General features: G+C 37.7%; 1 protein-coding gene across 1 annotated transcript; it reads left to right on the top strand.

The window, feature by feature from the left end:
- Positions 1-9095: 9095 nt before the first annotated feature.
- On the top strand, positions 9096-14155 carry otc (ornithine transcarbamylase). The gene is made up of 10 exons (XM_083921035.1): positions 9096-9235; positions 9373-9511; positions 9623-9704; positions 10400-10487; positions 10621-10774; positions 10856-10978; positions 11118-11171; positions 11265-11414; positions 12036-12173; positions 12291-14155. The coding sequence occupies exons 1-10, from the start codon at positions 9153-9155 to the stop codon at positions 12348-12350; spliced, it is 1071 nt and encodes a 356-aa protein (XP_083777161.1). The 5' UTR covers positions 9096-9152; the 3' UTR covers positions 12351-14155.
- The last annotated feature ends 31 nt before the right edge of the window (positions 14156-14186 follow it).

Genomic DNA, 14186 nt, shown 5'->3' with positions numbered 1-14186 from the left:
TGCATATAATCTAGACCACAACCAAGAAGCCTAAAGAGGAACATAACACTGAACTGACTCTGTGTTATATAATACACTGCATTCCTCTACTCTATCAAAGTCCAACCAAACTTCTCTCACCGTAGTTGTAAAAAAGTCAGAGTCGACGTCATTCTCAAAGATTTTCTCCTCAACGTGTTCGATGGCAATGTGTCTCTGAACAGTTTCTCCCTCTGAAAAAATAGACAATGTCTGGGTTATTTAAACAGTTGTATACTAAAGTACCTAACACAAGATATAAGTGAGCTCAGCATTGGCTAAAATCATGGTTGATAAATACCTGTCTGAGGGGAGGCAGGTTGCTCTTCCTCACTGAGATGATTATTGGAAATGGAGGGTCTGGCGGGGCTGCAGGGCTCTTTAGGTGGTAACAAAGATTCTTCAATTAAGGCCTTTTTAGTGGCTGCCGTTCTGTACAGTCTTTTTTTTGCAGTCATTTTAGGAGATATCGGGGCGTTACGTTTAGTTACAGACTTTGGTGACAGTAAGGGAGAGGATTTAGACTTCGAGGAAGCAGCGGTAGAGGATTTCTTCTGAAAGGTGTTTGCTGATTGAGACCGTGAGCTCGATGGCCGTGAGGATAACGCTGGAGATCTGGGGGAGAGTTGTGGGCTTAGTGTTACTTCTGAGTGTGGTTTGGGGGACGGTGGAGGGGAAGTAAAGGCCTTTGAGAGCGTTGTAGGGGTTGGGATATTTCTGGACGTTTGCCAGGAGGTGTTGAGGAAGCCAGAGTTTAGAGGAGGGAGGTTGTGAAACATCTCCCCAAACAGCTCCACAGAGCTTCCCTGGAAGATAAGAGAGAAAAACAGCAAAAACATTACTGAGTAAAATGATTGAGCCAAATCTATGGAGCTCCCCCAACCAGTTAGTTAGTGGCACTACAGCAGAGCTACAGCTCGGTGTAACACTGCTCCCTGCTGGAGTCAAGCTGTGATTACAGTTATCTAAAGCTGAGACAACAAACTCTCAGCAGGCTTTCTGCCACCAAGTTAAGACTTTTTAAGAGCGTACAGAGAATACTAAGAAATCAACCAATTCTCACTAGTTTCAGGTGTTTTTGTTTTGTTTTTTTATGGACCATATCATGAATCAAGAAAATAATCAACAATTTAATGGATAATGAAAATAAATATTAGTTGAATCCCTGGTACATTTAAGTCTTTGCTAAAAAATTGCCTATTATGAGACAATGAGTTGCAGCAGGTCTGATGGTGCTAACTGTGATTTCTTTTTAAAAAATAAAAGTATAAACATTCTCCTGCACATGCAATCCACTATCGCACCAATCACACTTTTAGTTTATAGGTGTGTAACGCCAAAGTACACAGCTGCTACTTTAGAGGTCTTGTAAGAACAGGGTTCCCACATTTTCAGACTTTTCCAGACTTCTCTGAGGATTTTTTAGTCAATATTAAACATCTGAACACCAATTGTTGGAGGCTAATTATGTAAATAAATGGTCTTAAAATCCAACTTTTAGCACATATTAAATTCTGACTTTGTCTACCATTATGTTGCCAAGTAATTACAAGATATTTTTTCCGGCGTATTGTAGCTCATATTTAAGTGAATGAACTCCAAACCGAGATATGTTCGACGCACAGCATTTTATTCAAGCTAAATACTAAAGAGTGCAATTAATAACTGTGAACCTGCAACACTACAGACAGGAACAGTAGGGACGAACAATTAACCAGGAACTACAGAATAAAACACAAGTCTTTGCTTCATTGGCTTTAGATGAAGTAAACATACTTGTAAATAGATAAAATAATGAGAAATAAAAATAAATCCTAATTAAATGTAGGCAACACGTATGGGAAAAATTCAATAAATGAGGATCGCAGTTGCACGGCGAGTGGTAACCATAGTAACCCGACACCCTTCTACAGCCAGCTTGATTAGTTTTATGTAATCTACAGATCGGCTTTTTTGCATTAGTAAGCTCGTTTTAATTTGTATATATTAATAGATTTTATTTAAGAAAGTGAGATAATAGTAAAGTCTGGAAACAACACAAACGTTTTTCCTATTCTTTTCCCTTTTCCCAAACTTATCCAGACCTGGAAATGACTCAAATTAAATTACATACTTGTACCCTGTGAGAAACTTGTTTGGTCTGGAAAATAAGCACCAAGGTGTATGCTCTCACTTTTTCTCTGTGGCGGGCTCGAGCAGAGAGGGCTGAGAGCGGGTGAGGATGAGGATCAATCAAAGTGTTCGCCTGGAGGATTTCTGTGTAACTTGTCTCCAAAATGTCCTCTGTGAGTGTGACGACCTCGTCCAGCATCACTTCTTGGCTCTCTGGTGGTCTGGGTGCAGCCAGTGCCAGCATGTGGTTACCTCCGCAGGACACCTAAACAGAAGAAAACACATGTACTTAATTGGGGTTTATTGCTGTGTACCGTGTGCTCTCACTTTATACTCATTTACCTTCAGACATACAGGATATACCGCTTTAGAGGAGGTCTGCACTTATAGCCAAGGGAGTTTGGGGCGACATGCTCCACCACCCTGAGTCCTTTCATCAATTTCACTTACTGACTGAACACTGTATTTGAGAAAACGTCTGCAGAGTGTCGGGCTGAACTGGTTGATGAAGTTCTCCTCCCCCAACCCCAGTTTCCCATGACGATCGTCACCGAACGTGTAGAGAAGCCCGCTGTCTGAGGAGGAGAACGACAAATGCATTGGATCAAGTTTCAGGGTCCTATCTTTAAACGCGACTAGAATGAGCTCCAACAATTGCTTACTTGTGATCACAGCGGTGTGGTTCTCTCCACAGGCGATATGTTTGATGCTGCTGTTACTAAAGTGCTCCAGGGTTTTTGGCAAATCAACTTGAAACAGAAAAGTCCCGTGGCCCAGCTGACCGTACTGACCTCTGCCAAACGTGTACGCGTTTTCCTCTAGCACAGAAAAACAGACGCAATCAAACTTTGATGAACAGACTGATTACGTTTCAGAGAGAAATATTGTTCTTTTTACGTAATCAACAGTCAAAGTGCCAACAATTTTGAACAATTGTTTAGAAAACAGGAGTTTTTTTCCAGGAAATCTATCACTTGATACTGCAACAACAAATATAATTTAAATTTAATAGTAATCTCCATAAAAGTACACTCATATGACATGTGGTTGATGAAATACTTAATATTCATCATTCTTTTGAGGTTACACCATTTGACATTTTAAGGTACATTTAGTCCGACCTTTTGTAAAAAAAAAATGGTGCAAATCCTATTTCAAATTAAATATAAATATCCTTTACACAACATATACGTTTTAACAAAAGAGACATTTTCAAATTCCTCATCTTGAAGCATATGACAGTAGAAATGTGTCTGCACTGTAAACCTACCCGTAAGTGCCACAGTGTGCTCTCCCCCACAGCACACCTGGGTGACACGACCCAGAATCCCTTGCACCCGCTGAGGGACTCTGTGATTGGCCAGCAGCTCCACCTGGAGACCAAGCCTTCCATTCGCACTCTCGCCAAAAGTGTAGAGATCGCCATCCTCTAAAATCAAAGCGTGTGGTTTAAAATGAACACTCAGACAGTCCCCTGTGCTGTGCTTGGCTGGAGCGTGGCGTACCTGTGACAAATGCGGAGTGGTGGTACCCGCAGGAGACCCAAATCACCGCTTCGCCAACTTCCACTTCTCTGGGTTCTGCTGCAAACCCCTCGTCCCCTAAACCAATCTGACCCACGCCGTTGTCTCCCCACATGAACAGCCTCCCGTCCTCTAAGGACACACACAAACAAAGCGTAGAAAATCCAACATCACACTATTATGACTATGGAGAGACCTGTTACATATATCACTTGTCACTGCTCCGACCTGTTAAGGCAGCTGAGGTGTTGCATCCTGCAGAGAGCATTTTGATCGGTGCACGGTCGCAGAAAGGATGCAGCTGGTGAAAGGATGTGAGGTTGTTGCAGTGGCCCAAACCGAGCTGCCCCTCCTGGTTACTGCCAGCAACATACACATTACCCTGACCTAAAAATATACAAGATTAAATACTGAATTAAACTCTGAGTACTACTGTTCCGATACGTCTGTCATATATTTGTTGAATTCTTTGTACAGCATCTTACGTGTGCAGACGATTGTGTGATCTCTTCCACAGGCTACAAGTTTCACCTTCTCGGACTTTAAGGCTGAAGGGAAAACACACCACTTTAGCTACTAAAAATGACGTCAAAGACAAAAATAAATGCTCCTTCATTCTATATTTCAATTAGAGCTGAGACAATTAGTGGATTCATTGATTAGTCAACTTACATCCATGAGCAGCTGTTTTGATATTCTTTTAAAACTGGATATCTTTGGGTTTTGGACTGTTGGTCAGACTAAGCCAGCAGCGGGAAAAGTACTTAGATCTTTTAATATTTTTGATTTATTTCAGTAAAGGCAGTAATACCACAATGCAGAAATAATCTCATGCATTAAAGAAGTACTGAAGTAAAAGTACAAAGGTATTTGCATGAAAATATGAAGTTCCAAAAGTTAAAGTACCCATTATTCAGATTATATTATATTCTGATGTGATGTGTATTTATATCACTTTAATGTGTTTTTATCACTTTATTGTAGTACTGTTACACGCAGGTACAAAATGAAATAGATTCTTTATCGTACTGCTTTTTAAAAAAACATTCAACAAGGACACCATAGGAAACATAGTATGCAACATAAAATATAAAAAAATAACAAAACACAAAACAAAAAAAAGAAAAGAAACAACTCCACTGGGCTTCATCACTATAATGTTGTTGTAAAAGTGTAGATAATTTTAAAGGGGTCAATGAAGTTTTATCTTATCTAAACCGATAACAATAGACCATCATTTATTTGTTTAATATATTGTATATCGTTAATCTGAATGTGCAAATTAACTAAAGTTAGTATAAAGTAGCAGAATCTGCATGTAGGCTTACATTTCATAGACCAAGCCAATAAATGATTAGCTGAGGAAATAACGGACATATCGATCAATTATTAAAATTATCATTATTTGTAGTTTTAGTGTAAAGTAAAACTCACCTTTCACGGAGGCCGGTTTGCTGGCAGCAGGCGTCAATCCCACCCCCAGCTGACCCCGAGTATTACCACCAAACATGAGCAGCCTGCCATTTTCTGCAGACATAAAAATAATTCAATGATACAATTTTATTTTATTTTATTAAACACAGTAATTATTCATTACCAAAATATATTGTCTGCACCTGTGATGACAGCAGTGTGCTCCATGCCACAAGAAAGGTGCACTGGCTGGTCATTCTTCAACCAGAACCTACTAGGCACGTTGTCAGCAAAATTGCTCTTTCCAAATGTGAAGATGGCTCCTGTTTCTGAGGACAAATGTGTGATTCATCTTTTAAACAGCCTGTGATGGGAATAACAAACAATGTGTAGGACTTAAAGGCAACACTAACTCATATTGCAAGTGGTTTAAACATTTAATAGACTCACAATCCTATCTGTAATTACATTTTAGATATCCATAATACCATTTATCTCAGTCAAAATGTAATTATTAGTAGTCAGAATGATCATGTCAGAGGTCCACAATGTCATTCCTACGAGTACACTAATACGATACGTTTGCAATTCATGTGTATAGCTGTACAGCTGTAGATTTTAGATATCTGGAATGAACATTATGGATATTTGTAATGTCATTCTTACTAGTAAAGTTGCAGTTCTACAAATAAGTAATGCCATTTTTACTCGTCAGAATGTATTTTCAAGAGTTTCAAAATTACATTATAGATATCTGGAATGATTTTTCATTTGGGATATTTGTGTATTTGTATTATTGTTAGACTCAGGTGTGTTAGAATAGGGAGAAACCTAAAACATCCAGGACAGTGGCTCTCTAGGACCAGAATTGCCTACCCCTGTCCTATACTGTACTTTTTAAACCTCCCTGCTGGAAACTCAAATTCCTTGCAGGAGTTCATCCCAAAGGATCAGTAAAGAGAAGTCTAAGTCTAAGTCTACAAAAAGGTCCAAAGTCGACTCTTCTTCCTGAAGAAGCTGAGGTCCTTTAACATCTGCCAGACGATGCTGAGGGTGTTTTATGAGTCGCTGTCACATGCTGGGTCAGTGGGCTGAAGATCGCAGACACCAACAGACTGAACAAACTGATCGGGAGGGCCGGTGATGGCGTGGGGGAGGAGCTGGACGCCCTGGCGACCGTAGCAGAGAGGAGGATGCTGTCCATGCTCCGGTCTATCCTAGACCATGTTTCCCACCCTCTCTACGACACACTGGCCCAGCAGAGGAGCACCTTCAGCAGGAGACTCCTCACACCCAGATGCACCACAGAGCGCCACAGGAAATCTTTCCTGTCTGTGTTCATTAAACTATACAACGCATCCCTAGGAGAGTCTGTCAACCCCTCTCTGTAATACGGACTCAATCATAGACAATCTTTGATCTTGTATATACTTCACTACTGTAAATATTCATTTTTGTAAATTTAAATTTGAGGTAATAATATATGTTTAGTCTGTATAATATTTGTTGTTTGTAGATCTGGAGTTTTGTAACAAAAATAATTTCCCCCCTTGATTATTAAAGTATTTCTGATTCTGATGTATTGCACCGTGTGTCCTTTTCCCTCTATTTGTATTTTATCTATTTATTGGCTGTAAGATTATTTTATTTTACTTATGAGAGACTACAGATGTAAATTAGCAACTTTGCTATAATCCAGCATGTTTGCAGAGATATGTAAAAATCTATGCTCATTAATGTGCACTGTCCCCATCTTAAAAATAAAGCATTATCATGTATCAGTTATCTTGCTATAAGAATCTGATCTTTGCTGTTTGAGTCTCAGAATTGAGGTGGCTTCATGCACTACTTTGTGTTGACGACTCTTCTGTTCTCCTTGGTAAAGTAATTAAGTTTTTTCAGCATCAGTCATACAGGCATTTTGTCTTTTTTCTTTCACAATAAATGATTCCCTAACAAATGGCAAAATCCTGGTTAAATAAGGGTTAGTACAAAAATACAAAAATGTAGTGGAGGAGACAGATGGTTATTTCTTCCACCATTTCAATCATTTCATTTTAGATGTGAATCTAAAATGTGAAGATATTAAAACATTTGTTTAATTTTGAGGGTCGTTTATTTTGTTATCTGCACCCATGTCTGCAATCCATATCCAGTCTAGCTATTAAATGTTAAACCAGCTTGCCATCCTTCTCTAACCTCAGCACCTGCTAAATCCCAGCCTGAACCTGCCGTCAGATCTCAAGCGCTTTAAGTAACGTTAGCAGCCTGACGGAAATAGCACCAGGTCACCCGCACACACAAGGGAGTAGAAACCGCGTGTAACGGGACAGGTGAGTCTGTAATTCATAGAGGTAATACTGCATGTGCTGGTTAATGTCATGTGTGTGAAATAGTCTCACCGGGTATGTCCACGTCGTCCTGGCCCGTCATCTCCACTGCTCACCCCCCTCACCTGCACCGGGAGGCTCGCGTGTGCAGGATGACAGGTGTCCAGGAGACGCCAGGGGGAGGGGCGTAAATCCGACGTGACGTTAAGTGAAGAATCTTACTATATTTCATTTAAAATGCTGATGCTAAACAAGAAACGTGAACGCACACTATTATGCTTGAACTAATTTTCACTCACCTCAAAATAAGAAGTGCCTTATCTATATATTTATTTATTTTTACTTTATTTTATTTATACACTATTACATCGTTATATTATATTATTTTATTCACACTGTTATGCTTGAACTCATTTTACTCACCCCAGAATAAGAAATGCCTTATCTATATATTTATTCATTTTTACTTTATTTTATTTATACACTATTACATCATTATATTATATTATATTATTTTATGCACACTATTCTGCTTGAACTCATTTTCACTTACCCCAGAATAAGAAGTGCCTTATCTATGTATTTATTTAAAAATAATTTTACTTTATTTTATTTATACACTATTATATTATTATATTATATTATTTTATGCACACTATTTTGCTTGAACTAATTTTCACTTACCCCAGAATAAGAAGTGCCTTATCTATATATTTATTTATTTTTTACTTTATTTTATTTATACACTATTACATCATTATATTATATTATTTTATGCACACTATTCTGCTTGAACTCATTTTCACTTACCCCAGAATAAGAAGTGCCTTATCTATATCTATTTTTTTTTAACTTTATTTTTCATATACACTATTGTATTATTATATTATATTATTTTATGCACACTATTAGGCTTTAACTCATTTTCACTTTATTTTATTTATATATATTTTTAGATATTTTATATGTTTCTATGAACATTGTGATTGTCTTTACTTTTTCAATTGTGAAATAAAGATTTTCATTGAAAAAGAAAAATGAATTTAAAATGTATTTAGTGAGCAGAAACAGAATATTGATGGATGGATGAATTCCTTGATAAAACACGCTAAAAAAACATCAACATATTCTTAAAATTGGAGTATCTAAATTATATATTATTATATTATATAAGTATATATGAGCGTTAAAAATATATAAAAAATGTAAAAATTCCGTCTAAATTCTTTGTAGATCATTTTATTTTATTGAAAAGAGTCACTATAAACAAAAATATACGAAAATGTATTTAGAAATGTAGAAATGATAACAACAGAAATTAAAATGTACAAAAAAGTAAAACATAGGAAAATAAATGAACAAATTAATCTTCAGTTTTATCTTTTAGGATCAAATTTAGAGGAATTCTCGCTGCCTAGCAACCAAATGCGTAGCTGTTAAAAAAGTAGCAGTACCGATATTTTTTTAAGCGGATGAAATAAACTCAAAACCTAATTTAGTAGCACACATTTTACAACATTGATATTAATAATAAAAAAAACGTAGTCATTTTATTTTATCTGTCAAATCCAAAACAAAAAAAACGTAAACCACACCTCACTTCCTGGTTTTGCGGTGACGTCAGTAGGAGCCACGCTGCCGGTTGGCTCAGCAGTTCTCGCTGCGTGGTACAAGTACTGAATAAAAACCCAAGTCTGGTGAAATATTCCCACATATTCCCAACATTACGCCTCTATTGTATTTTCCTTGAGCTACAATGTCTGCTAAACTATTATCTGTCAACAACACCGTTTTCAAATGTTTGAAAACACTCCACGTCCGCTCGGCGCGAGGGTTTAGGTAAGAAACTCCAGATAACTTTATATGAACATTCAGCACAAGTTAGCCCACTCGTTGTAAAGTTTTAGCAGCAATGCAAGTTTTGTCAGTACAAGTAATGATACGTGCATTATGCCCTCGTGTGTTACTCCCCTCAGCATGGGAGCTGCTTCCCTTGGTGCGGTGAACTTAAAGGGTCGCAGCTGTCTGACTCTGAAAGACTTCAGCTCAGATGAAATCAAGAGGCTGCTGTGGGTGTCAGGAGATCTCAAACACCGGATCAAGCATGAAAAGCAGGTAGCTAAATTTAACTAACTAATGTCAACTGCAGTGCCCATAAAGTGCCATTAGTTTTACTGTGTGGTCTTAAGGGAGGATCATTTAAAATAACGGGTATTTCTATTTCAGTGTCTTCCCGTTCTGCAAGGAAAGTCGATTGCTATGATATTCGAGAAGAGGAGCACCAGAACAAGAATGTCCACAGAAACAGGTGTCCTTTTTTTAAAATATAAGAGTATTTGCACTGGTGTGCATGTGGCCAAAGTTTAACAATACCATGAATAACAGATTAGAAATGGTGGGAAAACAAAGTTACATGTTGTGAAGATTTGTTTTATTGAAAGATGCTCAAGTCACAGTGCATGTGTAATTACTTTTCCATTTGTGCATGATAAAAGAGATTTAAAAGAAAGGAGAAATACACGTAGAGACGCATGCAAATGTACTTGCAGAAAAAACGGTTTATTTAAAGGCTATTAACATAATTTTGATCTACGATCATCAACTTTAATATTTATCCAAGTAAAATACAGTTCAGTACAAACATTGACAATTCAATATTTAACAGTGCAAATAATACGCTTAACCAGTTATGAAAGAAAACATTAAATGACATCTGTGACAGCCATCTAACATACATGTAACATATCACAGTGATAGCTTGGCTGAAACTATTCATCAGTGTGTTCAGCACTGTGAAGGTCATTGTTAATATGGACACAAAAGAACGGCTGAAATGCAACTTTCAGTGGATTCCAGGAACAACACAGTCTGCAGCTATTTCCACTCTTCTTTTTCCCCTCTAACGGCTCCCCTTTAAAGCTTTCACAAGGTTTTGTTTGTTGTATTTAATCACCAGTTGGCCATTTAAGGGGAATTAAAGCCGTCTTAAAATCCTAATTCCAGGTTTTGCTTTGCTGGGTGGGCACGCCTGTTTCCTCACCTCTCAGGACATCCACCTGGGAGTGAATGAGAGTAACAAAGACACAGCTAGGTGAGTCTTATAATTATGCTTTCATTTATAGAAATAAAATAACATTAAAAATGAATGTCAAACAGTTGTTGGCGAGTGTTTGTGGCCCCCTGGGTTCACATCCGCCTCGGTGATCTCTAAACTCCTCCCACAGGGTTCTCTCCGGACTCTGCGATATGGTCTTGGCGCGAGTGTACAGCCACTCCACACTGGAGGAGCTGGATAAGGAGGCCTCCATCCCCATCATTAACGGCCTGTCCGACCTCTACCACCCTATCCAGATTTTGGCTGACTTCCTCACCCTACAGGTACTGCACCTCCTACACATACTGCAATTTTCATCCAGTAAAAGATATAGTGCTATCTAAATGACTACCACTCTCCTCCAGGAGCATTACGGATCCCTCAGCGGACTAACAGTGAGCTGGATTGGAGATGGGAACAACATCCTCAACTCCTTCATGATGACTGCAGCTAAACTGGGGGTTCATCTTAAGATCGCTACACCAAAGGTTTGCCTTGTTTTACTTCGTTATGGACATTCGGACATCTAATTTCCCCAGTTGCTTCTTGTTAGAAGAAACAAAAACTTCTGTTCTGTTTTGAAATGGACCACCATAATCCTATAAAAGCTGTTTCTTTAATTTCCAGGGGTATGAGCCAGAAAACAGTGTTTTTCAAGAGGCACAAAGACTTTCCAAAGAGGTGAGCTCTTCTTCTTCTTCAGGCGTCATTACTAGACACAGAACTCTCCTCAAAAGACTTCTTATTCGTTCATTATATTTCATTTTGTCTCAGCACGGGACCCAGCTTGTTCTGACCTCTGACCCGATGGAGGCCGCCCATGGCAGCGATGTTTTGGTCACCGACACCTGGGTCAGCATGGGACAGGAGGAGGAGAAGGCAAAGAGGCTCAAAGACTTTAAAGGTTACCAGGTTACAATGCAGGTAAAGAAGGACATTGTTTATATTATTAACATTGGATATGGTATTTTTTTTAATTATTTTATATTTTCACTCTCTCCTACTTTGTACTTTTTTATTATTATTATTATTATTCAGAGATAATATCCCAAATGGGTACTTTAATGATTCTCTTTTTGGCCTTAAAATGACCCTCTTAAAAGCGTCACCCACAACAGATTTGTAACTTTTGGAGAAGTCAGCAGTTGTTTTGTTGGCAGGGCTTGTTCCCAAATGAGTGCCTTTTGGCAGCTGCACACACACACACGTCTTGACAGTAAGCAAACTATTCTCAAACATGCTCCTGTCTGACTGTCCATAAACAAAACAGTACATTTTAATCTACTGCAAATTGTTTATACAGTAAACTTGACACTAAATGCAGACTTCACCGGCTTATAATTCAGCCAGCACGTTTTATTTAACATTTTTGCACAGGACATAAGTATTATATAATATATATCATTTTATGAAAGAAATATTCAAATAATTATTTTGTTCAATAACAGTATGTCTTAGAAATAAGTAAATATTTTTTCAATGGAGCAAAAATCGAATTTTACTGGGTGGAAATGGGTTTCTAATTCCATGTTTTGGGCACTACAGACAGGAAGTGTGGCCAAACCAGACTGGACCTTCCTGCATTGTCTCCCCCGGAAAAAGGAGGAGGTGGATGACCAAGTTTTCTACTCATCCCACTCTCTCGTCTTCTCCGAGGCAGAGAATAGAAAGTGGACAATCATGGTGAGTAACCCAATTATTAATATATAGTTATATACTAGCACAAGTTTCATTTCATCCTCTCAGAATAGCCTGTTCCTCCAGTTTGATACATCTTCTCATCTTCTTCTTCTCTTTCAGGGTCTGATGGTGTCTCTTCTGACTGACTACACTCCACAGATCCCCATGTTGAAGTTCTAACTTCAGGTCACAAGGTGGAGTTGTACTTGTGTGTTATCATGTATGACAGTTCTACTGCAGGTGCATCTGCAAAGTTCAATGTCAGATTTCACCCACTGATAGCTCCATCACAACAAAAGACGCATTATCCCAAAGTAACTGTGTTTACGTTGTTTAAATCACTTTCTGATTTGGTGCAGGGATGGCGCTTTTTGCTTTGTTTTGCTGTTTAATTATAGACCAAAGTTATCTTGTTTACGTTTTACGGTTACTGTGACAGACAGCAAGGATTTTACAGTAGAAATGTCTTTGCTATACATGTTACTATAAAGGAAACACAATACTGATGAAAACAAACAACTGGGACACTCAGAGGACAACACACATGGAGGGAGAGTAACTTCATTCTCTGCTCAGGTCTCCATTACTCCACTTTATATTTATATATCTGCTGTATTAATGCTCTGGCTGTTGAGTAAAGCTCATTTAAATTGTTGAGGAAATGCACATCGGTCGCTGAGCCTTTAATGCACGGATGTATAAATCCAGCTTTACTGCCAGTGTACTCCACACTCCTAAAGGACCAGAAATGTTGTAGCCCATTTATAATCACAAATACTGAACTTGAAATAACAGCAGACCATTTTCTAGAGTATACCACACAGTTTTTATAATTGTTACATTAAGCAGTCAATTGTAAACAATCGAAACTGGCTTGTCAGATGTAATGCATCATAGCAGTTTGGATCACATGTATTTCTTACCACTCCCAAAGTGTATGGCATGGATATCCTGGTGACCTAGTATAAGGCATATACCATTATATTACCACAACATCTCTCTCTTCCTCCCATGCCATCTGTTTGTTTATATTGTCTTCTATGAAATGAAAGCAAGATGCTAAAATATATTCTTAAAAAACACATTGTATGATCAGTTGGTATAATTGGTTTTAAAGGTCAATACTGTATTAGCATTCTGTTAAAACTGGACAAAAACACAGGTATGGTAGATGTTTTTAAAGCATGTGAACATAGTTTTGTAATATTAATAACCATCAAACATGGTTAAACATTTTTATATCCATTTTTAAGTCTGAATGTATTCAATTGTGCCTTTTACATCATGCTCTTCACTTTTGTAGTGCACTCTCTGAGTTTTGTGCATTGTCCCTCAGTAGTCTGTGATCCAGTGGAGAATATACAAAATGGAAAGAATCAAATTAAAACTAAACTAAACTAAACTGTAAAATTAAAATAAAGACCAAAGTCTGGTTTTTGTTACTGCTGAGCGTCACAGTGTCTAAAATCCAGGGTTTAATTATAAAGAATGTATCTTGTGATCCTGTTATCTGTACTTACTTCTGCTTAAGTAAAATGCTTAAAAAATACATAGTAACTGTATACAACATTGTTTTCACGGTGAGATCTTTTTCTGTGAACACTTGTTTTATTTTTTATTGAGATACACAAGACCACCACCCCATATCAATTTATAATATTCTATAATAATATAACACTTTTAAAGGTGCCATTCTTTATAATGAATGCTTTTACTTTGATACTTTAAGTTAATTAAAGTCAGGACTTTTACTTTTAATGGATTCTTTTTAGAGTATTGTATTTTTACTTGTCTGTGTTTTCCGTAACTTTTTATGATCACAATCAGCTTCATTGGCCAAGTATATGTGAATAAAAGGAATCTGAGAATGTTTTTTTGTTGCTGTCATTGTATTTAAACATAAATAGACATGCAGCTAAAAACAAGGACAGCAATGCTGAACATGGGCTGATCATAAAGATGTATTCCCCTGGGCATGTGTAACTCCCCACCCCCCACCCCCCACACACACATTTT

Source organism: Echiichthys vipera (assembly GCF_963691815.1).
Source record: "Echiichthys vipera genome assembly, chromosome: 10".
In the NCBI taxonomy this organism is placed as follows: domain Eukaryota; kingdom Metazoa; phylum Chordata; class Actinopteri; order Perciformes; family Trachinidae; genus Echiichthys; species Echiichthys vipera.
The sequence above is the reverse complement of the archived record's forward strand: the minus strand, read 5'-3'. Positions and strand labels throughout refer to the sequence as shown.

Coding starts and splice junctions, on each gene's coding strand:
- otc (XM_083921035.1), top strand. CDS start 9,153: ATGTCTGCTAAACTATTATCTGTCAACAACACCGTTTTCAAATGTTTG. Junction 9,236..9,372: donor CGCTCGGCGCGAGGGTTTAG/GTAAGAAACTCC, acceptor TACTCCCCTCAG/CATGGGAGCTGCTTCCCTTG. Junction 10,488..10,620: donor AGTAACAAAGACACAGCTAG/GTGAGTCTTATA, acceptor CTCCTCCCACAG/GGTTCTCTCCGGACTCTGCG.